The following is a 26143-nucleotide window of genomic DNA, read 5'->3' on the forward strand; positions in this document are numbered from 1 at the left end:
AGACCTGAGCCTCTCCCAGCTGCGAATGGGGCCCCGGGGCTCAACCCCTGGACTCTAAGTGCGCTCTGCAAGCATCCAGATGCCCACAGATGCCCTGAGTTATCATTAAAATGCAGGTCTTTGGGGGCACCTGGGGGGCTCAGACACTTAAGGATCGGACTCTTACTAATTTCGGCTCAGGTCATGATCTCACGGTTCATGGGTTCGAGCCCTACATCAGGTTCTGTGCTGATCGTGCTCTCTCCCTGCCCATCTCTCTCTCTCTTTCTCTCTCAAAAAATAAATAAATAAACTTTAAAAAGTATGCAGGTCCTGCTCGGGCCGCCCCAGGATGGGGCCTTCACGTATGCAGTTCCAATCAGCTGCCATGGGGCCCTTGCTACCGGCCCAAGGCCCCGTGTCCCCACATCAGATCCTCTGTGCTTCCCACACTACAGCCATGTCTGCTATTTTGTCACATTTGTGAACCATGCAGGCTATTATTTTATTATTTTCCTTTAAGTTAATTCACCTTTTCACTGAAATCCATTTAAAACTGTTTTTTAACATTTATTCATTTTTTTTCAAAAAAATGTTTTATGTTTTTTATTTATTTTTGAGAGAGTGCAAGCAGGGTAGGGTCAGAGAGGGAGATACAGAATCTGAAGCAGGCTCCAGGCTCTGAGCTGTCAGCACAAAGCCTGACATGGGGCTCGAACACACAAACTGTAAGATCATGACCTGAGCCGAAGTCGGATGCTCAACTGACTGAGCCACCCAGGTGCCCCCATTTTTGAGAGAGAGAGAGACAGAGCACAAGCAGGAGAAGGGCAGAGAGAGAGGGAATGCTGAATACCACACTTTCTCCTTGCACCTGGGATATGCCCCAGGGAGCTCTGTCCCCTGAAGCCATTCCAGCTACAAGATGGAAACCCCAGCCCCCACCTCTCCCACTGCCTTTCAGTCCCTGAGGACCAGGATCCCTGCTTCCTCAGTGTCTCCCTCTCTAGCCTGGACCTTACGGTCAGTCAGTTCCATGTACTGCCCTCCTACCCGTCTCCTACCCCCAGTTCTTTTGCTGTTTCTCAGCCTTATACCACCCAAATTCGAGCCTCTCTGGGCTTCCCAGACTGCTGGTGGATGCTTCTGGAAAAACCTTGTAGAGCTGGGACTGGGTCTGCTGCAGATACAGGCCGGGGGAGGGGGGGGCTTTGCTGTGGCTTGTTGTGCTGATGTCCATGTCCTGTCTCATGGCCCTGGGCCGGGGCCCAGATCTTCTCTTTGTGCCCCTCTGTCCATCCCCCCTCTTCCCACTGATGACTTAACGTCTACCACTAGCAAGATGTGACATTTTCAAAGTCGAACACAACGAATAAACTACCTTCAAAAAACTGGAAGCAAAGATTGATAGGACCCCGGGGAGAAAGGGACATATCTGCCATTAGGATAGAGGTTTCTATCTTTGTTGGTCCATGATTCATAGTCAAAGCAGGAGATAGAAAGTGAGGAGCAGAGAATGGAAAATTATACAGATCATTGGAATATGAACCAAGTGGAATTTCTAAAAATAAAAAAATGCCATAAAAATGAGACATCAGAAACTCAGTGGATGGGTTTCAAAGTGGGTTAGACACAGCTAGAGAGAGAGTCAATGAATTCGAAGATACATCAGGAGAAATTTCCTGGAACCCTGCTCAGAGAGACAAAGTGGTTAAAAAAAATTATAAAAGATTAAGATATGTAGACCAATGAAGTAGTAACATATGCTTCCCTAGGATTCTAGAAGAAGGAGAGGGAGAAATTGAGACAGAGCAATATTTAAAGTATGAAGAGCTCAGCATTGCCCCCTACAGACTCCCACAGCCTAACAAATCTCGCGTAGGGTTAAAAAAAAGAAAAATAGATATGAAAAAGTACCACGACGCCGGAAGCTCATGGTCAGCCCTGAATCCACACCAAAGATCTCACTGCAGAAGAATGTTTCCTTCGTGGGATTTTGAAAAAATAAAAACGTAGAAGTTAAATCCTGGGCCCACAGCTTTGCATGACGAGCGTTACAATATTCTGAGGAGGTAACTTCAGACCTGGTCAAAGGATGCAGCGTGAACGTTTCAGGGAGATGTCCCCACATGCCATTTTTTGGCCATCCAGGAGCTGGGCAGGGTTCACACATCACATGCAGTTTTGCAAATACAGCTGCTTTTAGGATGGTCTCCTCACCTTTTTGTTTTCATGACACGAACTTTCTGGAGAGGCCCGGTTAGTGGTTTTGATTGCAGAACAGCCGACACTCAGCGTCTGTCTGATTGTTTCACGGGGGGTCATTTCAGACTTTTTTTTTCCTCCCCAAAACTTGTAGAAAATGTGTTCAACTTAGTCCCAATGTGGCACATGAGACGTCTATTACAGCACGGTATGAGCACTCAGGCAATTAACTGTGTTGTTACTGATGGACTTTGGGGGGAAAACCGAGCGTATAACCTTTCTGAGTTCACATTGTACATTTGCAAAAGGGGAAAGACCCCTGGCCTCCCTCGCTGAGCAGTCCCAAGCAAGTTAGACCGTCTGGCCAGTCATGGCACGGCCGTGAGCCCCCAGGATGGTGGAGATACGCCAGCTAGACCCAAACGCCTGCCTCTTGCTGTGACACATGAGAAAGTAACAGACAGAGATGACTTCGATGGCAGCCTTCAAAATGAAAGAAAAGAAAGACGAAAAGAGGCCTAAGGCTTGCAAGCAGAGGAGATCTGACAGCGATGTCGGAAATGCTCAAGTGAATGGTGTGAAATCCTACGCTTTAGAGTGTATGCATGCTGGTGAAAACGCGGAGCCTGGAGAGACTCGGAGTAGGGTTAGAGAAAACATGGGAGTTAACACACGGGGTCCCTTAGTCCGCATGAGCACTTTCCAAAGGACAGGTCCCTCTGCAGAGTAACCTGAAGGGATCGTCTGTAAATTAGTCGCTGACTTGCGGTGTCGGGAGTAGCTAATTTGCGTGAACACCACCGGGTGGGCGTCCTTCCGAAAAGCCCTGAGTGGAACCGACGGGCGTTTTTCAGGCCAGAGAAAAAAGATGCAGAAGTGGGTTGATGGGGAAACACTGCGGCCTCCTCCCACGATGGCTCAGCTGGTCGCCCGTGGGGAGAGGCAGCCGCGTGCTCTGAAAACACTAGGCCCCGAGGCGCGGTGGAGAGTCCCCTGCGTCCTTCCTGTTGGTGTTGGCGGAAGGTACCTCTTGGCCCCGCATATTTGTGCCGGGAACAAACACTTGAGAGCAGCAAGAAGGCGTGATCTGCTGAGGAGGAACAGACGGGCCGTTGTGAAAATATTTTCCAGCGCCGGAGCCGACCTGGGGCCGCGCTGTCCCGGTCGGCGACCCCCGAGGCCCTTCCCTGCGGCCTGCTGGGCTGCTGTGCACTCGTGCTTTGCTCTCGCGGCGGGAGATGCCCCCCACATCTCACTCTGCCAGGACACACCCGCGCTTCATTGCTCAGGCTGTGGTTCAGGTCGTATTGGATTTCTTTGGCCTGTTGATACTCAGAACGTGGTCTATGGCCGAGCAGGGGCACCACTGGGGCGGGGGTCCCTCCCCAGGCCTCTTAAGTCAAAACCGACCTGCTCTAGCAGGACCCCCGGGCAGGGGCGTTGGCACGTTAGAGTCTCCAGGGCACACTGCGTCCATACACCCCGCAGCCTATCAGGACCATTTGCGGAGGTTTTATATTAATTAAAAACAAATGTTTTGAGAGAGAGAGAGAGAGTACATGAGCAAGTTGTGGGGGGAGGAGCAGAGGGAGAGAGAGAGAATTAGAGAGAGAATCTCAAGCAGCCTCCATGTGCAGTAATGAGCCCGACTCTGGGCTCGGTCCCATGACCCTGGGATCATGACCTGTGCCGAAATCAAGAGTCAGATGCTCAACCGATGGAGCCCCCAGGGGCGCCCCACCTATGGAGTTTTAGGACAGAGTCCCCCTCCATGTGCCTTCCCCCACCGTTCCGAGTGCTTCTTTGTGAAAGGCCCCCTTCTGCCCGGTTTTCCTACCTTTTCAGCTTTCACTACAACAATGTGCTCAGAGTCAACACGACCACGTCGGGCTGCCTTCTGCCCAGGGGAAGACCAGATGCACGGGGCTCCCCACACAGTCCCTTTGCTCGACACCACTTCCCCCAATGGCTTCTGCCCTGTTTGTTCTTGTGTTTATATCGGCTCTTTGATGGCCAGACTCGGGAGGCATGGATAGTGGCGCAGGCTTCTCTCCTCCTGCACCAGGCCCACCTCCCCCAGGCTGACGGAACTGTCTTGTCACGGTCACCAGTGACCCCTTGTGGCTCAGTCGAAGGTCGGCTCTGCCCCGGGTGATGGCTGCGTCCCCAGGTGCGCCACCCCTCGGTGGGCACCAGCGAGGGCTCCTGTGGGGGCTGCTGGTGTCCTCTGCGGAGTCTTCCTGTCTCTGAGGTCACACGACACTGCAGCGCCCCGGCTTTTCACCCTCGCTCACCCCTTCCGCGCCTCTTCCTCTCTCCTGGCTTCAAGCCACATACACACAACACCCACACTGTCTCTCCAGCCCCGCTCGGGCCTCAGGCATCTGTTTAGACTTGAATGCCTGCCGTCTCTCCCCCATCCTCATTGGCCCGTCTGCGAGGCACAGGCAGAATTCCCACCTTCACCTCCCTGGAGCCTGCTCCTCGTCTCCGCTGATGCCAAGTGTCACCGAGCAGTTGCTCAGGCCGAACCCTCTGGAGTCATTCTGGACTCCTCTCTCTGAGACCCCAAGAGAAATGTCTGCTCTCAACCCAGCCACAGGCCTGTCAAGTTTTCTCATCCCAAGGCTCACTCCCAGCGTTTCCTTTCAAGTAAAGTCTCGAATCTTCCCAGTCGCCCCCAAGGCCGACATGACCCAGCCCCGTGGCTCCTTGCTGCCTTTCCACAGGCCGGGCCACTCCCGTTCAAGGCCCTCGTCTGCTGTTCCCTCGGCCTGGGGTGCTCATCGAGGAGGGGACCCCCACTGACCTTGCACTCAGCATCCCCAGCTCTCTTGTTCTTCCTTCTTTGACTCCACTATTGTTCCTTTCACCTAGCACCTTCTTCTTCCAACACACTGCATGGCCCGAATGCCCCCCTGCCAAATGTCCACCCAGATGCTAGGGCTGTGACCTCACTTGGAAAAGAGCCTTTGCAGGTATAATTAGGGATGTGGAGATGAGAGCATCCTGATTAGGGAGGGCACGAACCCCACAAGTGTCCAAGGGGAAGTGCAGACAGGGGCAGAGATGGAGGTGATGGGTCTACCAGCAAGGATAGCTGAGCGGAAGGAGCCAGATGTAAGAGAGCGTATGATGTGATACTGTCTGAGCTATCACGAGAGAAAGCGGATCTCTGGGCGCCCAGGGCCCAGGAGAGTCCCTGTACGGGACAACGTTTGGGGGCGATGAGAAGGGCCTATGTCCTGCCTGTGATGTGGCACACGGGGACCCACGTTTGTCCAGAATCATCAAGCCAGGCATGCGATTGTATGTAAATTCTATCTCCAGAAGGGGGTATAAGAAGGTGGCTTATTAGTTTGGAAAAACGTAATAATTATCTAGAGTAAATACCCACCGTGGACCCTGGGACGGGTCTAAAGATGTGATTTTAGAATCTCAAAACATGTGGCAAGGATGTACAGTGCCAGGAAGCGAAAAACATAAAACCGAAGGGTCTGAAAACAGACGGCGCTGACTGTTTGGAGCCTGACCCCAGACACACCTGCGAGATGGCGCCGCTGGCAGAGTCCACAGTTCAGACCGCGCGCCTGCAGCCCAGCGCGCGCTGCGTCAGGTGCCTGTGGGCAGCCCCGGCCAGGCAGGAAGGCCCGCACTGGGTTGGCAGCACAGCTGTCCTGGGGGCCCTGGCGCAGGGGCTTCTCACCCCCTCCCCGTTACTCATCTATCTAGTCTCTTCTTGGGGGGCGTGGCTCCAGGCTGACAACAGATCACCGATTTTAGTTACAAAGTGGGAGAAGCACGGGTCAAGGGATTCAAAGGTTTTGTTGCAAGTGAACCGGGGTTTGGTTTGGAACGCCCTTGGTGGCTTTCAAACACCAGCTGTTTGACGAAGAAGGTAAGTCCACGTCGATCGCTAACGTGAACATGGATGCAAACCCCCCAAATAATAGGAGCCAGCAAGCTACGGAAGGAAGGTGCCTCGTGACGGCAGCGGGCCGGGCCCGCAGGGGCAGACTCTGAGGCAGGTTGGTGGACAGGACCCCAGTTGGGGGGGAGGGTCCCGGGCAGGCCCGGTGGAAAGGCTCTTGACCCCGGGGTGGAGAAGGGGTGCCGAAGGGGGGTGGGAGGGCCTGGCCTTTATACTTCTGCACTGACCACTGTCAGATGGCATCGCCCTGCGGGGTGTGTAAACCAGGCCAGGTGGTCGGTTCCCTTTAGCTGGGCAGCTTGCAAAGAGGGAACAGCAGAGGACCGACTGCCAATGACATTGCCAGTAGCCGGGGCCACGGTCCTGTCTTTATCCTGAAGGGGATCACCAAGCACATGGCAGCAGCCAAGGCGGGGCCAAGTCAGACAGTGAGGTCACGATTTAGATTCCGGCAGTGTGGGCGTGAAAGGAAGAGGGCGAGGCAAAGGTGCAGGCTCCCTGGGTCCTGCCCCCACGTGCCTCCGGCTCCCATCACAGTGACCAAGAATGTGGCAGGACTCTGAGGACAGCTGAACACCAGAAAATTAAGTGGTGTACTTTGCGATATTAGTGGAGGGGTGGAGAGAGGGGGGGGAGGGGAAGAGAGAGAGAAAGAGAGGGAGAGAGAGAAGTCTGTCACCTCCATAGATGCAGAAAAGACATCCGGCCAACTTCAATACCCATTTCTAATTTTCATAAATGCTCTTAGCAAACTGGGAATACAAGAGAACGTCTCTAATCTGGTAGGGAACATTGCAAATCCTGTTCTTATTCATAAAGCTATTTAAAGTGTTGCCCTGGAGACCGGGAAAGAGGCAAGTACGGCCTCTGTTACCTTCTATTTGACATTGAACTAGCGTTCCCAGACAGTGCAATAAGGCAAGAGAAATAAATAAAAGACATACTATTCCACTTATCCAGACTTATTTACCTGCAGATGGCAACTATTTAATGCAAATCTCGCAGGTTAACGTTCTCTTATAAAAAGCATCTAAGCCAGTCTCGGAGTTGTCAGGATGTACAGGTCTATGCACTTCACTCGTGGAAGAGGAGTCCCTTGAGCCCTCACTCTGGGGACACACAGAATTCTAATAAGCTTCTCTTTTTGTCTTGCAAACCCACACCACTTAGAAACAGCCAGCGATCGGCACGCTGGTCAAAATCCAAGTGTGCGCAGCGTGATAGGAAATGACAGGAGTGGGCGTGGGTGAGCCGTAACAAAACCAACACAATAGCTCAAAAACACAGCGCTCGCAAACCCCTTGTTACCGGGGCCAACGGCGCTCGAGCCGAGGCAGCCCGAGGCCGCTGCAGTACAGGACAGCCGCTCCCACTTGTGAGAGTGACTTCACGTTGTCGGGAAAAGATAAAATCGTGTTTATGTCTCACCGTCTACAAAGGATGGGAATTATGCTCTTTTTCTAGCGGCAGAGTTTTCAACAATTTTGGTCACTGGTATGGGGAGATTTTGGTATTAGAAAACTTCTAGGTGGTATCTAATATCTCGAGCCACCCACCCAAGGGTTTTCATGGCTTAAGCAATGCTTGTGCAGGAAGCAAACACTGGGATTGAGCTCCTGGAAGGGGCCCTCATGCTTGAGTCCCAAAGGGGAGGTCTGGTCTGTGCTCAGTCCAGGGATACCCTCTCTCTCAAGAGCTGTAGCTATGGAAGGCAGCTGCGGCCTGGCCGTGTGAGCGCACTGGGCCGAGGAGGGTTTGGGATTTCTTCTCTGATTTGCTCTTTCACCGGGAAGTACTGACAGCATAGAACGTCTGCGGCGTCTGGCCTTCTGGGTCCTCAGTTCACAGCACAAGCTATCAATGCCCCACACGCATCCACTGCACCTCGCCTGGAGGTGACCGGCGGAAGGTTCTTTGTGTCTCTTCACTGGGAGGCCTTTCTTGGGCCCTGGGGCACGCTCAACCCCGGTGCGAGAAGTGGGGGACGTTAAGGCTCCGCCTGGTAAATGGGGCCAGGGTGCCACCCTAACCGCCCCGCTCTTGAGTGGGAGGGAGGCCGGCGGGGCCTGCAGGTGACCTGTGCGCAGACACGCCCTTTCTTGGCGTTCTTCCCTTCCCGCCTCGTGCCCCCATGCCCTCACCGTGCTTCCTGGTATCCCCTCGCAAGTCAACTGTTCAAACCCGAACCCTCGTCTTAGGGGAGCCGAACAATGGACCCGGACGCCAGCTGGAGGACACAGGAGCCCACTGCTGACCTTGAGTGCGGCGGTGAGGCCCAGAAGCGTGCTCCAGCCTGGGCAGACGGGGGTGAAGGAGAGCGCGGGGGGCTCTGGTCAACCGACTGTCACCACAGGAGGTGCGTGACAATTCAGATGCCCCAGGGCACACTGAGAGAGACCCACATCTCCTACGTGCAGAAGAACGTGCTGAGAATCAGGCCAAGGGGGAATCCGGGTGGTGAGCAGGAAGTGGACCAGATGCGCAGGCCTGGAGAGTCTTGTTGGCTCGAGCCAAGGTTAGGAAGGAAGGGGACTCTGAGATGTGACGGCCCGTCCGGGCGGATGCCCTCGAGAGCCTGGCCATCCCAGACCCCCCAGAATGCTTGGGGCTAGCGAGCAGCTCATGCCTGTTCCAGAGGGCAGCCTCCCCTCACCTGGGAATCATCTGAAGGCCTCTCTTGACAGAGAAGAGTGGCCAGTGGCCCTCCCAAGGTCTGTCCCCGCTCGCACTCATCACTCCTGAGCCAGACAACAGGGGCGAGCACCCGCAGGGCCTGTGGAGAGAAAGCCTGTCCTGCTGGGGAAGGAGGTGAGCTGCTCCCCAAGGCGCGGAGGACGCTGGCCGACGCGGACTGGCACGGGCCGGGCGTGCGGGCGCCGTGGGCAGAGGCCGCCCCGCCCTGGGACAACGCCATGCCATGCCGAGAGGATCGTATTTGTTTACCTTCACGTGGGATGGTGAGGTTTTAAGGGTTCAGGGACGCTTCTGGGTTTATTATTGATCTGGGACACACTACACAGAGTATTTCAAAGTCGCTACCGAAAACCAAGTTGAAACCCCAGTTAGCGATACAGGCTTCTCAACGCCGCGTCCTTCCCTGCGGGCATCAAACAGAGGAGGGTGCAGGGAGAGCATGATGAGAGGGTTTCTGACCGATAGCCTAGCATGCCGTTTTCCAAATACCCTGGGCCTTAAGTGGCGGAATAGATTTTTGGAAAGAGGATCAGTTTTGGACTAAAGAAACACGCGGGTGAGTCTGAAAGTTCTAGAAGGAACAGAGATTGAGGAGTGACGTCCACAGTGAGAGGTGAGTGGGGAAGGAATGCACCATAAGGCTGGCCTGTTGGGTTTCCCCCTCCCTTCTCTCATTCATCCAACTTTTTAGGACTGCCTTGCGTGTCCTTCTTGAGGTGGGGATGGGGGGCGGGGAGATCTGTCTCACCCCCCATCATCTGTTCCTTCGATATTTCAACAGAAAGCCTACGAGAAGAACAACAAATTCCAGGCTAGTATTAAAAGCGCAAATAAAAATGGTTAACGGGCCTTATCATGTCATCAGTAAGCTCTTGGTGAATAAAATCTTCACGTTTGTGGAAGGGAGATGGCCCCGTAGCAGAGGGCAGTCACTTAGGGCGTGACACTCTGCTTTTGGAAATGGAACAACTACTTTCTAAATAACGTGGTAAGAGTACGTGCTTGCTTCCTGACGCGTTGCCGCTCCGTGGATCGTATTTTATCGGTCCTTCTGGCCTGTCGTTGCACAGAAGACACCTAATTTCTGATGACTTATCCGAAACCACTCAAGGAAAAGCAGAACCAGTGGAAACAGAATCAGAACTGCTTGAAAGCGCAGTTACTGTGGATGCATATAAATAAACTATGATCAAAAGTTGAGTCTTTGGTCTGGGAACTGAGTTCATGTTGCACAGAAGTCATTTTACAAGTATTCTTATTTAACATGTAATTTAAAAGAATATCCTGGAAACTGATATTTATTCTGAATCCAGATACTTTTTTAAAAAATATTAATGTTTATTTATTTTTGAGAGAAAGAGAAAGACCGACCGTGAGCAGGGGAGGGGCAGAGAGAGAAGGGGACACAGAATCAGAAGCAGGCTCTCGGCTCCGAGCTGTCAGCACAGAGCCTGATGTGGGGCTTGAACTCACAGACCGCGAGATCGTGGCCTGCGCTGACGGCGGGTGCTTAACAGACTGGGGCACCTGGGCGCCCCCCTGAGTCCAGACACTTTCTTAAACTGGGCGGCGCAGGACGGATCTGACGGCTCCAGCAGTAACGCAGATTCACGCAAGCTGCGTTGCAAAAAAAGTCCGCCCCTCCTCTGAGAAACACGGCGTCTCACTGGAGAGATGGGCGTTAACTGAACCGTGGTGGCTGTTCATTTTCCTTTTAACGGGTAAAAGTGCTGCCTACAAGAGCTGGTGGTCACATTTTCAGGGCATTCATGTATTTTTTTATGACACAGAGAAAAGGAATTAAATTTTGAAAAATAAGGTTTATTGGTAGTAACTATCTTTAGTAACTTTTTATAACACTCAGTGAAACGGTGTGCACTGTGAGCTAATGCGGAAGGAGAAGGCTCTTCCTCCGCTCTACAAAATCTCTTCTGCACCACACAGAAACCTCACTGCACTGGAGAGCTGGGCAAGGGGTCGGGCCATCGGCCGGGATCGGCCCGCAGGCTCCCCTCTGCTCCACCAGGTAACTGAAACGGGGGGTGGGGCTCTGAACCGTAGGAGCAAAGTCTATATGTTAGAAAAATAAAGAGAGGGGATATAACAAACTGCTTCAAAGTACGTGCCTGAGGGGAGAGACCGCTTGGATTTCTAGCTGTGGCGGCTTCCGGGAGAACTCCTCTTTGGGTTTTAATCTTCAGGTTCGTATCTGGAAAGAGATAAAAAAAAATTCAGTGAAGACCATGTCGTCACGATACTTTCTGTTGTTACCGTCGTCAGCAAATGAGTTTATGCACCACATCTCCGGTGACCAACCCAGTGACGTTCATTTTTCACTCGCTACCATGGCTCCAGGGGAGCCCGGCCCAGCGCGACGGGGACACCGAGGCGGCTGGCAGCAGGCGGGAGAAAGGAGCGGCCGAGCGTGAAGACACCTCCGGGCCCCACGTGGCCCTGGCTGGCACTGAGGCCCGTGACAGCTGAGCCCGGGGGGGAACTCAGGAATCCCCCGGACCGGCAGATGGACAGAGGGCTGATAGGGCCAGGCGAGGGAAAGATGACCAACGCTCTTCTTTAAAGATGAGCTGGGTCTTGGATTCACTCTCCAGCCCCGTGCCCCTGGGAGCCAGGTAAAGGTAACGCGCCGCTGCGTTTCCCGCCAAGGGAAACGAGCGTGCTGAGCAGACCCCATGGGGACGGGGCGGCTGCGGCTGCACGGTGCCCACGTGGCGGGGACTACAGCTGCAGGCTTCCCTGCGCAGGGTGGGCTCCTGGAACCGGGCCCGGCGCTCCCTGGGCGTCGTGCGGAGCCGGGACTCCTAGGCCACGCTGGCCACGGTGCCCACCCGCTGGGGCTTCAGCTCTCTAGCGCCCAGCGGTCACAGCGGGGACCGTGCGGCCCGGTCTCAGGCCCGGTCTCTCCCTCCCGAGGAGGAAGGCCCAAGGCCTCGCGTGAGCCGGCTGGGTTTCCTTTCTGATGTTCTGCTTCAATGACGCCCTGCCAAGAGCGGCCTAGCGTAGTCGTGTGCGCCTCTGGTTCTAGCCCCGGCGGGTGGTCCGGACAAGGCTCTCCTTGAACGCAGGCTGCTGGACAAGATGACGGAGCCACCAGCCGCTGGCCTGACCTCTCTGGACACAAGCTGAGATTTCACGAAGAACAAGCATCAGCCCGGCAGGGGGCAGACCCAAGAGCCACACGGGATCGGGAGGCTTACTTGGCCAGTCTTCTCCTCAGGTCTTTGATTTGGTCATTCTTCCTGGTGAGAATCTCTTTCATGTTTCGATAAGCTGCTGTCTGTTGGAATTTCTTGTCTAATTCCTGTGCAGTGAAAAAGGGCAGTGCGCTACTAAGAGACGGTAAAGGAGAGAAGGAACACATCTGATAAAAACACATATTTTGGCTTTATTTTTACTAATACTCTTATGCTTATGTTGTTTTCTAATTTCTTTCTTAAATTTACTTATTAAAAATACATTCCTTCAAGTGAGAAGGAACACTGTCAGCATAGAACTGCATATGCGTACAACGTTAGCGGAGCACTGGGGCGAACTGTACCCTAGACGCGGGGCATCTGGTTGAGACAGTAAACGCCTTCTCAGGAGAAAGAAGCACGAGCTTCCCCCAGACCCTGCAGTCATGTCAGTATTCCTGGAGGATTTTTCATTGTTACATGTTAGTGCCCGGACGCTTAAGAGTCTAATTCCTAAACTGAAGAATCCAGTTCTCTACACGTTTCATATAAATTAATAACAAGGCATAGTATCCTTTAAAGTCTGTTTATTTGTTGGGACACTTGGGTGGCTCAGTCGGTTAAGCGTCCAGCTTCGGCTCAGGTCATGATCTCACAGTTCGTGGGTTCGAGCCCCGCGTCGGGCTCTGTGTTGACAGCTCAGAGCCTGGAGCCTGCTTCAGATTCTGTGTGTCTCCTTCTCTCTCTGACCCTCCCCTGCTCGCGCTGTCTCTCTCTGTCTCTCAAAAATAAATAAAAGACATAAAAAAATTTAAAGTTTATTTGTTTTTGAGAGAGAGACAGAGAGAGCAAGCAGGGGAGAGGCAGAGAGAGAGGAGAGAGAGGATCCCAAGCAGGCTCCACACTGCCAGCATGAAGCCCAATGTGGGGCTTGAACTCACAAACTGTGAGATCATGACATGAGCCGAATGAAATCAAGAGTCAGATGTTTAGCCAACTGAGACCCCCCAGGCGCCCCAAGGCACAGAATCCTTTAAAGAGAAGTCGCCCATCCCTTTGCCATGGGGCACGGGGATGGGCAGGGCGTGGGGCGGTGCACGGAAGCCATCCGGGCAGGAGTGCTTTGCCACACCGGAGGAAGGAGTGGAGACTTTTTGTTACTACAGATACTTATGTGCCAGAGACACGCTGGCTGCCACCTTGAGGAATAACGGTAAACCCGCAGCTGTCCTCCACCCCCGTCACCCCCGCCCCCACCTGGGCGGACCCACACGGCAGCGCATCTGACCTTCTCAGCCATGCTCAGCTGCTCCTGAACCCTGAGCAGGTCGTGCTTGGCTGTTGCCAGATTCTCCTCCAGGGACTTCTGGTTTTCTGTCTGGTCGTTAAGTGTCTTCTGAAACTCACTCTTTAAAGCAGCAACTGTGTCTTCCAAGTCATTCAAGTCTTGGGCCTTGATCGAATCCTATGAAAAACACACCCGCTGTCACATCCGATCAGTAACTTCCACAGCACTGATTCAGCCTCGTGACAGCAGGGCAAATGCTCCGCGTGCGCACGCCGGCCTCCCCTGCCAGCCCGGGGAAGCTCCAGGTCCCTGAGGGTCGCCGGCGTGCCCAGTTCACCCTCAGCCCCAGTGCACGGTGTCCTGGACGCGGCAGACACCCAGGGGTCCCAGATCTCCAAATCTGCAAATTATCATCTGTGCATGGCTGGAATCCCATAGAGGAACAGAGAGAGGCGCGATCTGAAATCTGATGACGTGTGTGTCGGGGGTGGGGGCCGGCGGACAGGTGTCAGGTTTGCAAAGCCAACTTAGAAAAAATCCTGAAGAACGCTGACTGGTACAGACGGTGAAATAATCAACTTGATACAAAAATTTTAATACCAAAACTTTACATCAAAAATTCAATAGACGTATGTCTTAGTCATTATTCACATTAAAATATTGCAAGAGCCTAATTAATGCTCACTGATTATATGGTGTGCTGAATTTATAGGATTTTTAAGTTTTTTTAAACTGATGCGCTCTCGTGCTTGCACGTCTGGTCACCGTGATCAAAGCAGCCGGGTCTTGTTTTTGACTGGATACGTTTATAACGGAAACAGCTGTTTTACTAAGACCGGAAAATGGTCAATAACTGCTAACTATGAAGAAGGAACAGAACCCCGAACACCAGAGAAACTCCTGACTCATGTTTGAAGTCTGGTCCTTACAAAGATTTTACTTCCACGCAGCGAGTGAAAGCACGCACGTATTTTCTTTGGCCCAAATTTAAAGTTGAGGCAAAGTCCAGAATGGCTTTTAAGGTACATTCTTCAGCCAAAACATGTTTGCAACTGTTTTACTCTTGAGAAATTATAAAGCTGTTCTAGAATATTTAGTTCTGTGTTTTCTAAATCTATGGTCCTTGATACAGGATTGAAAATCATAGATCTCTCCTTTATTTTTTTTAGTCACCTCAGAATGATCCTATTTTAATTTATTTTTTATTTTTTTAAATGTTTATTGATTTTTGAGAGATAAAGAGACAGAAAGACAGAGCACAAACAGGGGAGGAGCAGAGAGAGAGGGGGACAGAATCCCAAGCAGGCTCCAGGCTCTGAGCTGTCAGCACACAGCCCAGTGTGGGGCTCGAACTCACGGACCATGAGGTCATGACCTGAGCCAAACTCGGATGCTTACAGACTGCCACCCAGGAACCCCAGAATTATCCTATTTTAAAGATATCTCCAGACGAAATGATGTTATATCTGAGATTTGCCTCAAAAAAGCCCTGCGGGGAGGGGCGAAGGAGAGGGAAGCGGGCAAGCAGCCTGGCCAGCCCCAGGTGACAGGGAAGTTGTGTGAGGGGCACCGGGGCACATTACACCGTACCCTCCACTTCAGTATGAGTGTGAAGTTCTCCATGAAGAAGTGTAACAATAAAAGTCCAAAGACGCAAGTGGGGGCACTTTAGCAGACCCCTGCAATGACAGTACACCCCAGAAAAGCTGGTGCTCCGCTGGAAATTCCCTCACGCCGTCCCGCGGACAGGACGTCTGCGGCAGCGTCTAGTGCCCCCAAGGCCACCCGCGCAGTACTCGGTCCCACCCCTCGGACAGGCCCGGGGAGCCGCCACCGGGTGTCAGTGCATTACAGGAGTGCCTCCAGCCGGAGGTAAGCTGGAAGATGCAGACCCAGTAAATTCACCCTGTTTTGTCACACTCGCTGAAGGCCAACGTCATCAGAAGTTCTGTGTAATAAAACCGAATATGAATCCAATGAACTGAAAACTCCTCCTTTCTTCTTTCCCTTTCCCCCTACTGTAATCGGAACGTCAAGGTAAAAGGGGGAAGAGCTAAACAGGACAAACGTCAGGACATCTTGTATGCTGGTGGGCTCTCGGGCCCAGGAAGCATGTGAGTGGCGGCCCTGCCCCTGCGGCCCCCACCCGGCCTTTGCTGGACAGGGACGTCCCCACGCAGGACAGTGGTGGGCTCCCTCGGGAAGAGGCAGAGTGGGGCAGAACGGAAGTAACTAACTTCACGTTAGGGCTGTACCTTTGTGCTACTAATTCTATTAGAAAAACAAGCGGAAGGTAACTGACGTGTAACATCCTACGAGCTTCAGGCGACGATGGAGTGATGCGATGTTTCGCACCGTCCCGAGTGGGTCACCAACCGTCACAGGCTGTTTCGGTGCCATCGCCTGCATTCCAGCGTCTCTCACCTGCTGACTCCCCTGGTCGAGCTGCAAGTCCTGCAGTGCTCTTTCCAGTTTTGACTTCTCATCTAACGCGTGTGTTGCCTGGAATCCGAGTTCAACAAAACATCCTCAGTATTTATTCTGGAAGCAGCTCTCTCAATGGTTTTGGTAAAGCATTTCTCGGTTACCTGTATTTCAATCGTCCTGAGCCTCAACTTCAATTTCTCATTCTCTTCTTGAAGTCGTACGATTTCCTTTGTGAGTAAATCCAAGGTTTATTATTTTAGCTACCGTCTCTTTAATACTTCAAACTGTTTTGCTTAAAAGTTTAATTTCAAAACTAAACTTAATTACTGGTCAGCTCTGCCCGCATCTGTGTGCCCCGGTTCCTGGCGACATCCAGCTCCACCCAGCCCACCGGGCCCCACACCGGAGTCACCTGCGGGCTCTAAGCCTGCCTCATGGTCAGGCCTCTGCTCTCAGCTGCTTCCACAGTCTCCCTCTCTCCCAGCTGGTCCTGCAACTCTTGGGGCTTTTCCCGGCCAATACCTGCACTTACCCTAAAAACACAGCCTTTTTTTTCCCCTTAAGTTTTAAACTTCTATTTATTTTGAGAGAGAGGGAGAGGAAGAGAATCCCAAGCAGGCTCTGCACTGTCAGCAGAGAGCCTGATGCAGGGCTCGATCTTGCAAACTGTGAGATCACGACCTGAACTGAAATCAAGAGTCTGATGCTTAACCGGATGAGCCACCCAGGCGCCCCTGAGGACACAGTCTTTGTCAGTGGACAGTCTACACCCAAGCCCTGAGGTGCTTCTAACTGCACTCGGCCGCAGGCCTTTGCTCGGAGCAGCTCCGTCACGAGGGCCGGCAGGGAGCCCAGCCTCCTCCTCCCTCCGCTAGACACACGCGTCAGCCCAGAGAGCAGCGCACGGGGTGCCAAACCACGGCGGCCTCCCTCGGGCCCCTCACTGCTGCCCCCGCCAGTCTCCGGTCTGCCACGTCCCCTTGTCTTCCCGAGGACAACTTAATCTGTGTTTAGCCTCTGGCCCAGCTCAGAGCCACCTTCCCCCAAATCTGTCCTCAACCTCAGTCCGGAACTGCCTTCTCCGCCACCCTGGGGCACACAGGGTTAGCCTTCCCCTATCTGTTTCTAGAATATAAACTCTCCCTTCTCAATGAGACTATAGGGTTTCGGAGGGCAAGAGACTACGCACTACACTGCTTTTTATCTAATAGCATCCAGCGTAATGCTGAGAAGACAGGGGTCATGGAAAGCACTCGCAGCTTAGTGATGAACTTTCGTTAACCTCCTAATAAAAATCCCATCGCTGTAGCTGCAGACCGTAAACTTCCAATGTCCACCAACAAACACTGTCCCAATCGCCATGCCCTTGGCTTGACCATCAAAAGACGCAATTAAGAGCTACTTCAGACTTTCTGGAAGGCGAGCGCCCTGTTCTGGCCCACGGGATCCATGAAATAAAGCGACTACAGTGGACCGATCACCCTCCGAGGACCAGGGCCCGACTCCAGCTGCTGCTCCCTCAGTGTCCCCACCCCACAGTTGTGCTGGCCCCGGAGGAGAGGGCCTGCCTTGCTCAAAGCGAGGGACGCTACCTTGTTCAAGAGTTCCGTTGTTCCGCCCTCATTAAGTGGAGCAAGTTTCGGCTTCATGGGGTCTATGATGGGCTGGCACAAAAGAGAGAGAAACCAAACCGAATCACCACAGAAGAAACCACGTAATTACTCACTCAACATTTGCACTTCTTTTTTTTTTTTAAATTTTAATTTTATGTATTTATTTGGGGGGGAGGGAGAAAAGGGCAAAGAGGGAGAGAGGGGATCCCAAGCAGGCTCCACCCCATCAGCCAGAGCCTAAGGCGGGGCTCGAACTCACAAACCCCAAGACCATGCCCTGAGTCGAAGTCGGACGCTTAACCGACTGAGCCGCTGCCCAGGCGCCCCTCAACATTCGCACCTTCTAAGTGGAGAGCACCATGTAAGCATACCCACTGGGGTGTCACCTCCCCGGGGGGTGGGGGGGTATTGGCGTGGTTCTCTGCTACGTCCCAGTGATGACCACAGTGCCTGGCCCACGGCGCCGCGGACAAGTCAGAGATGCAAACAAAACCCACCCTCCCGGATCCTTTACAAAACTACAGGTGGAAGGGAAAGGTGGGGCGAAAGCAAGGAGGGAAGGTGCTGGAGGCCGGAGCACGGGGCCCAGGGTCCGGGGACAGGAGTTCCAGCCTGTGGGGCCCCGAGTTTGGGAAAACTGCATGAGGCACCTACAGCACGGGCAGAGGAGAACGTGGCCCCAACATCCCGGCCGTTTAGGAACCCGCTTTATCAAGTGACTCCGCGCCCTCTGACCCAGACGTGAGCCCCAAAGGAGTGAGTGGCAGGTTGTGCTGTGAGGCACGGCGTAAGGACTTGGCGCGCGTCCTCGGCATGGAGTAAGGACACTGCGTCCTCCCCGCGGCCTGGACTAGACACCGCGCACGTCCTCAGTGTCCTCAGCGCGGTGTACGGACGCGATGCGCCTCCTCGGCAGGTCCGCGGATTCATCTCCGCGGTATCCTTGTCTGCCACCAGGGGGTGCTTGTGCCACCTCTAGTTAAGGGCTCCTTGCAAATAAGGAGGATGACTGGAAAGAGAAGTAGGTCACCAGTCACCACTAGGATTGTCTCCAATAGGGCGCGGCTGTCTCAGGCCACCCGCTAGAGGCTGTGCGGCCATGCTCCGCGTCCTCTGAGCAAAGAGCTTGTATGGCAGGGAGGGGGGTGGGCCGCAGGGACTGTGTGTGTGTGAGTGTTGTGAGTGTGAGAGTCTGTGTGTGGGGGGGGAGGGGGGAGACAGAAGCAGTTATCAGTTACTTCCAAAGCTTTATCTTCTTTTGCCTAAAAATAGAATTTTTGAATCCTGCTCTTGAATCGCACGCTCTCCCCTGCGGGTTTGCACTTTCACCTCTGAATGCTCTGAGCAACTCGAGGGGGTCAACGCTGGCTACGGAGGCGTGGACTTAGGGCAATGCCAAATTACCTTTTTATTTGAAGACGTAAATTCTGCTTTTTCAAATTCTGCGACTTGTTCTAATAATTCTCTGGAAGATACGAACATGAAAAAATATTTGTTTAAAATAGATTTGTATCCCTGACACAGAAGAATAAAATCACCGGTGCTCATCTCCTACGACAGGCCTGGGAGAACAGGGCCAGCACCCTGTCACAAATGACATTAGTTACGAGTGGCCCGAGTCCGACCCACATGGAGTGGATCTGAAGATCCCCAGCACCCAGGCCCCTGCACCCACTGTGCACACCCTGTAACAGCCAGAACGAAACTACGATGTGACCACAGATCTGCTCTGTATTTCTGAGGTTTCGAGGGAGACACTCTACAACATGATCTACATCTATCGTTAGCTACGCTAGGTTCCAGAAAGGCAAATTAGCTGTAATAAAGTCGTCTGGGGAAACGGGACTAGCTCCCGGAACCCGCTGCAAGAGCCTCGCACCTGCTGGGAAGGAAAACACTGTCTCTCTGAGGAAGGTGGTTTGGGCGTGAACGAGGCACTAGGCTGTCCCCTTTCCGGGCCCCGCTGTGGTGGGGTCCGGGTCCCGAGGGCCGTCTACGCGGGCACTGGGGAGGGGATGCGGTAACCACTCTCCCAACCAGTCTTCCTTCCCCACTGGGCTTGCAAGGCCGGCCCAGCGGGACCCACAGCAATGTGGCCAGGCTGTCCTCATTTCTGGCCCAGCTTCTCTTAGACTAAGTTTTAAATGCGTTTTACCTTTATTTGTTGTTGTTTTTAATGTTTGTTTATTTTGAAAGAAGGGAGGGGGAGGGAGCATGTGTGTGTGTGTGTGTGTGAGGAAGGAGGGTGGGGCAGAGAGAGGGAGAGAGAGAGGGAGGGAGAGGGAGAGAGAGAGGGAGGGAGAGGGAGAGAGAGTGTGTGAGTGAGTCCCAAGCAGATTCTGCCAGCACAGAGCTGCAGGGCTCGAACCCAGGAACCGTGAGATCTTGACCTGAGCTAAAAACAAGAGTCGGATGCTTAACTGACTGAGCCACTCAGGTGCCCCTCATTTTACCTTTTTTAAATTAATGAGCTCTTTGATGCTGTTGAGATTATAAATTGTTTTTTTTACATTTCCTATTTTAAAGTGTATAACTTAAAATGTAATTATAAGAAAGAATTGCAGTCCCATCTGAATTGATGGTATTTGAATTAATTTTTCATTTGTTTCATAATCTCCACTCCTCATTGACCTATTATCTCTAACGGATCATTACAACGCAAAGAAACGGGCAGGAATAGCGAGTACCACGCTGCAAGGCCATCCCGTGCATCTCAAGTGCCTTGAGAGCACGTGGCAGTCAGAGAAATGAAATTGTGAGGACACCGGGTAGCACAGGAGGTCGCTTTCCTGCTTCCCGCCCCCCACTTCCTCAGGCCCCCTGCCCTGAGACAAGAGAGAAGAGGAGCACCGAAGAGGTTCGCCAACTCTTGAGGCCACGCCCGGGCCTCTACCACCCCAGCTGCGGGTCCGAACGCGAGCACCTGTTCTCCAGCTCCGAGATGTCCGTCTGCAGCTTGAGGAACCACTTCTCGGCTTGAGCGAAGAGCTGCCGCAGGAGCAGCACGTTGGTGTGCGCCGTGTTGATGAGCTCGGACTCCAGCTCGCTGTTGACCACGGCCTGCAGCGCGCTCAGGACCTCGGCCACCTCGTCCGCGGTGAAGGTCTCCTCCACCAGCCTGTGAAGAAACCACGGGCCCTGACTTCCGGATGATCAGCCCACACCATTTACAAAAGAAAATAAGACTGAGAAGCCCACATCCAGGTCATCCGAGGGGGGACAGGGTTACTGTGGAAATCTCTTTGGGAACAGTCTCCTTTATAAATGAAACATGCTGAAGATACCTTCAGCTCAGTTAACTTTTCTTGTAAGCTCAGTTAATTTCTGGTGTCGGCTGAAATGATCAGACTGTGGGGGTGCACATCCTCTAATGCAACGTCTGTGCTCAAGAAACATTTCCCCCAGACTTTTACTTTTTTCTTTACTTTTTCAGTTTAAACATTTTTTTACTTGAATCTCCACTAAAAATCAGTCTTATCACATTCAGCAGTTTCAAAAGCCCCCTAGAAGGTATTATTTTTCCTTTCTATTATTTGTCTAGCATCTCAATAATTGTATGAACCAAATGTTAGTAAATGATTATAAGAAAATAATTATATGTTGCTTCTCTTGGCATTCTTTTTTTAACCTCATTTATTCATTTTGAGAGAGACAGAGACAGCATGAGTAGGGGAGGGACAGAGAGGGAGAGAAAATCCCAAGCAGGCTCCACAGTCAGCGCAGAGTCCGATGTGGGGCTTGAACTCATGAAATCGCGAGATCATGCCCTGAGCTGAAACTGAGCCACCCAGGTGCCCTTCTCTTGGCATTCTTGAGGTCCGAATGAAAAACCAAGTCCAAACCAAGACAACTACCTTAGGTAAAGCTCCTGAGTCCTGGCCATCCCATAAAAATGGTCATCAACAATAAGAGCATTCAAAGCCACTCTCCCACAGGGAAGGTTTGGGTTGGGAGGGAACTTCAGAGCCAATGTCTTCAATCCCCTGGTGTCACAGATGCGGGGGGGAGGGGCTGCAGGCTCAGAGGGTGGAGGTGACAGGCCCCTGCTCCCATGTGGGGGTGACTCAGACCCACAATCATCTCCAGGAATCTTAGCAACATGCCCAACAGCCAAATCCCAAAAAAGCTCCTGATGGAAAGGACAGTTTGACAGTAAGCCCGTCTCTCCCCGCCTGGCCCCAGCCCTCAGCCGCTCAGGGGATAAGCGTGCTGGCCCCGGCCCTGGTTCCACGTCTTCCTCACATCCAAAAGGACACCGTGAAGAGAGGTGCACCGAAGTCTTCTCAGAGTCATTCTCAAGTTAGCAGTATTTGATACCACTGTTCAATGTTGCACTCAGCCAGAAGTTAGCCAGTCTCAAAAAAACCAAAACGTCCACTATTTGTAGTGAGCATCCCGATTCAATATAGCAACGATCTTCCTCTGTTCTTTAATAGAACAAACCAAATCTGCTTCAACTTTTCTTTTTTGGCAACCCAAGTTCATGATTATGAACAGCAATTAAGGTACCCGCTATATAAAGTGAGTGATGAAGGGTCATCTCTGGCTCACAGCCGGGCCAATGAGATTGTTGCTTTCCCCTGCTGGGGTCAGGAAACAGCGGACCAGATTACCTTCGTGGGTGGGACCCAGATGGGTCCCAGCCAATGGCGCCCGCCATCGCGTGCAGCACGGGGCTTCGTGACACTCGTGGCTCACGTGGAGGCCTTTCTCATTTCCATCTCATCTGCTATTTAACTGTGCCAGAGTCTGATCCCCGAGTAATCGGATGGCTCTTTATTACTTAGGCCTTTGCTTCCATTGGTTTCCCTATGTTTCTCTAGATCAAACGTGAATTTTCTATGGGCTTTAATCATATCCCAGGACTGGCTCAACCAAACGAATGCCCATCTCTTGCTGGACACCCACGAACAGTTTGGGTGTCCAAACCTTTCCATGTTGTCTGCTGTCCCCCACTCCGGAGTCCTCAGTATGAACGCTGTAGGTTTCGTCTTGCGCTAGCTGTCATGCCTTACAGCTCTAATGCTTTAATTACTACCTCAGGTAATCAAAGTTCTGGGATCTTTAATACAGCAAGCCAACCATTAACCTACGTGCCCTTCACCACTTCCTGACGGCCCTTTGGAAAGCTGGCAACCTCATAATTACCCTGTGGACATGCTTGGTAATAGGCTGCTCCCGCCACCACCCGGTTTCCTGCGTCTCACGCATCCATGGGCCCGGTGCACCTACTCTCAGCGAGGAACCGGTCACGATAACCCCGGCAATGGTTTGGACGGCCCCTGCCCCGCACCGGCTCCCAGGAGGCATGCACGTTTCCCCGGGTGCTCTTTCAAGTCCTCTGATACCTGCTCTCCTTGAGGTCCTGGAAGCAGGAATCTACAGTTTTGAGTCTCAAGCCTCTTTTTGAACGAGCAAAACGCATGTAATTAATAACTTCATTTTGATGGTGCTCATTTAGGCCCAACTCTGCCTACGAGAGAGGAAAGTAATTGTTAGTCTTGGAGGCGTGATGAAGGAACCAACGATGCAAATACAACAGACGCTGCGACATGTCCACGAAATCCTGCTCCTCCCTTCTTCCCAGGCAAATGGCTGCCCAACTAGACAATACTTCCCAGCCCCTCAGGCAGCCAGGTGTGGCCACAGGACCACTGCTCTGTCCTGGGCATGAGTGGAAGAGATGTAGGTTACCCCCAAAGCATGGGCCTTCCGACAAGGTCATGTCTTCCCCACACCTATTTCTCTGAAGCCCGGAGGGGTGGTGACTCGGCTGAAGCTCGCAGACAATGTGCTGGGGGTCAGGTGGGCAGCACGATGAAAGAGACCCTTACCCCTAACTGCCTTGGTGGACCCACAGACCTAGGTGAGCAGCGAGAGGGCCGTGGAGTGAAAAATACATGTCGGTATTCTTTAAGCCACTGTTTTTCTGGGTATCTATGATAGCAACTTAACCTTCCCTAGCTAATACAGCTTTAAAAAGGTACTGGGTTTTTGAAATAGTCATTCATTGGTCCAATATTTTAAACCACATGAGATCTTGAAAACTTTGACCTAGAGATTAATGAAATTTTTTTTTCCATTTTATAGCTATGCTAAAAAGAAAAGGGTGTTACACAATTGAACATCTAATGTACGGACTATATGAGTCAGGGATGATCTCTATTTTAAGAATGATGAACCATCACAGCCTTCCTATAAGAGATTAAGGTCTACCTTCCGAGCCTCTTTTTCAGGCTTGTCACTCCCTCCAAGTGTCAGAAGCTAATGCCAAGGCCAGCCAGCACAATCTCCTTCGGCCCCCATGTCCCTCACGGTGGCTTTTCTGCATCCCCTCTGCAGTCTCAGTTTCCTTAGGACACAGGTCTCTGAAGCTCAGGACCTTGCCCACCTGGTTCCCTAAGGTACTGCCACCCTGGGTGCTAAGTACAGGGCCCCACAAGCAACAGATGTGCCAACAAATGAGCTTAAAGGGCATTCCTCCTTTTGAAGGTCACTTCTTCGGACCTTATTCGGTTCTCTTTCAAACCCCCGGAGGACTTTATTTAACTAATAATTCTCCCCTCTTGACATTCTATAGGTTTCTTCTTTCCTTCAGACTCCAGGGAAGACTTATTCAAAAACACACAAAACCCGTCAACCCCGAGAGTCCCTCTAACTACCCTCGCATTTCCCCACCCCTCTACCCTGGCTATCCCCAATCACCTGGTCCTTAAACCCATACCTACCCAAATTGCTTTTGTAAAGCTCACCAGCAACTTTTTCTTTTGTCTTGTTTTGTTTTAGAATTACCCAGGGGTTTTACTTCTTTATTTTAAAAACTGTTTAAGGTACCTCCTTAGCGCAGTAGGCAGCGCCTCAGTCTCATAAAAACTGTTTAAATTTGGGGCGCCTAGGTGGCTCCATCGGTTAAGCATCTGACTTCTGCCCGACTTCGGGCTCTGTGCTGACAGCTCAGAGCCTGGAGCCTGCTTCAGATTCCGTGTCTCCCTCTCTCTCTGCCCCTCCCCGGCTTGCACTCTGTCTCCCTCTCTCTCTCTCTCTCTCTCAAAAATAAATAAAACATTTAAAAAATTTTTTCTAAATTTGAGTACAGCTGACACTGTTACTCTCGTTTCTTTGCCAAGGCATTTCAGTGGCCCATTTCAATGATGCCCCCCAACTCTGGCTTCATCCTTTCTTCGGAGCCTAACTTGTGCACTGCGCACTGACCTAAGTACGGCTGCCCACGCCGTATTCGTCGGAGAGACGGATGCGGACGTTTCCGCACCTCGGAAAACCTGGCCTCTTCTGAACAGGTCAAAACCAGTTACAGCACCCAAGTTCCTTCAGCTGTGCGACGGAGGGCTTGGACTCTTAACGTCGCCCTCGCATCCGAAAGTCGGATTCAATCACGCTCTCGTCCTCAACTCACTGTAGTACACAATGGTTCGTGCTGTCCGAGGCGGGGTGCGTTGGGAGTTTTAGGACCAGAGCGAGAACCCCGCCCTGCGCGGTGTGCTGTGTGTCCCCTGAAGCTCCCTCCACCGCCCGCCACCTTCGAGGTGTGAGTTGGCCGGGCCGGCGCAGGTAGGGCTGAGGCCAGACCCGACGCGGCGGGGAGACGCTGCCAGCACGCGGGAGGGGCTCCGGCCTCGGGTAACGGAGCCTCGGCGGCCGGGAGGCCCCGGGGCCGCACTGGGCCCGGCTCGGCGTCTCCTCCGCGCACGGCGGCGCACGGCCGCCTACTCACCATGGCGGCGGCGGGAGTCACAGCCCAGGGGAGCGGGAGAGGCCCGGCGGAGCCCCGCCAAGCCCGGGGGTCGCCGAGGCCTGTTGGGCCGCAGAAGAGGCGGAGGGAGGGCAGCTTGTTTGGAAGCCTCCGGTTGCTAATGGGAACGGAGACACGTGACGCCCCACTGACGCACTGTTATTGGTCCTCAAGATCACGCGACAGGAAGTGCAGGGTGAGCGGCCAACCGCCGCATGCGCACTGGCTTCCAGAGACTGCGAGTCCCACCTACTCGCGCCACGCAGACTGGGCGGCCGTTGCCGTTGCCAATGGTAACGGGAGCGGAGAGGCCGCCAGGACCCCCAGGTTCTGGCGCGCGCCCCCCCATCCCCCCACACTGCCAGCCACGGAGCCTCGGGGTGCGGGGAAGGGCTGGCGCGCCCTGCCCAGGCTTGGGGGTGCGGAGGGCTGTGGTTTGGACGTCTGACTCCCCGCGTCTCCGTGGTCTCCCGGGGCCTGGCCTGGGCGCCCAGAACTGCCTGCTTTTCTCTCCAGGCTTGCCTGCGTGGCTGGGCTAGGCCGGCCGCCCCAGCGCTGCCAGGTGCCAGGATAGGGCTGTGAACGCCCCCCTCTCCCCGCCACGCTCATTTTTTTTTTTTTCTATTACAGTCCTGGCAAAACTGTCTAATAGCACGTTTGCCATTAACAAATTAAGTGCGAAAGGATTGGTGAAGGAGCAGCGACTTCAAGCTGTTATGCCTAGAATCACCAGGGAAGCTTGCTAAACAAACGCTCCCCAGGTCTCACCCTCGGAAATTGGGAGTCCGGAAGTCTAGCTTGGGTGCTCGGAATCTGCAGTTTTTATCACATACCAGGACCGATTAGGCACCACTCTTTAAGAAACGCCGTCCTAAATCATCAGGGAAATGAGAATCAAAACCACAATGAGGCAAGACCTCACATCTGTCCGAATGGCTGGTCCACAGGAAAATACCAAGTGTTGACAAGGATGTGGTGGGGAAAAAAAACCAAAACCCTTGTGCACTGTTGGTGGGAAAGTAAATTGGTACACGGTGCACCGTGAAAAACAGTATGGAGGTTACT

The 26143-nt window shown here is 52.9% G+C and overlaps 1 protein-coding gene across 1 annotated transcript; it reads right to left on the reverse strand.

The window, feature by feature from the left end:
* Positions 1-10609: 10609 nt before the first annotated feature.
* On the reverse strand, positions 10610-25212 carry LZTFL1 (leucine zipper transcription factor like 1). Its single transcript, XM_029917600.1, has 10 exons — positions 25061-25212; positions 22677-22801; positions 20252-20446; positions 18733-18793; positions 17308-17379; positions 15877-15942; positions 15713-15790; positions 13289-13465; positions 12025-12128; positions 10610-11018 (listed from the first exon to the last, which is right to left on the reverse strand). The coding sequence occupies exons 1-10, from the start codon at positions 25061-25063 to the stop codon at positions 11000-11002; spliced, it is 900 nt and encodes a 299-aa protein (XP_029773460.1). The 5' UTR covers positions 25064-25212; the 3' UTR covers positions 10610-10999.
* Positions 25213-26143: the final 931 nt, after the last annotated feature.

Source organism: Suricata suricatta, chromosome 12, assembly GCF_006229205.1.
Source record: "Suricata suricatta isolate VVHF042 chromosome 12, meerkat_22Aug2017_6uvM2_HiC, whole genome shotgun sequence".
Taxonomy (NCBI): Eukaryota; Metazoa; Chordata; class Mammalia; order Carnivora; family Herpestidae; genus Suricata; species Suricata suricatta.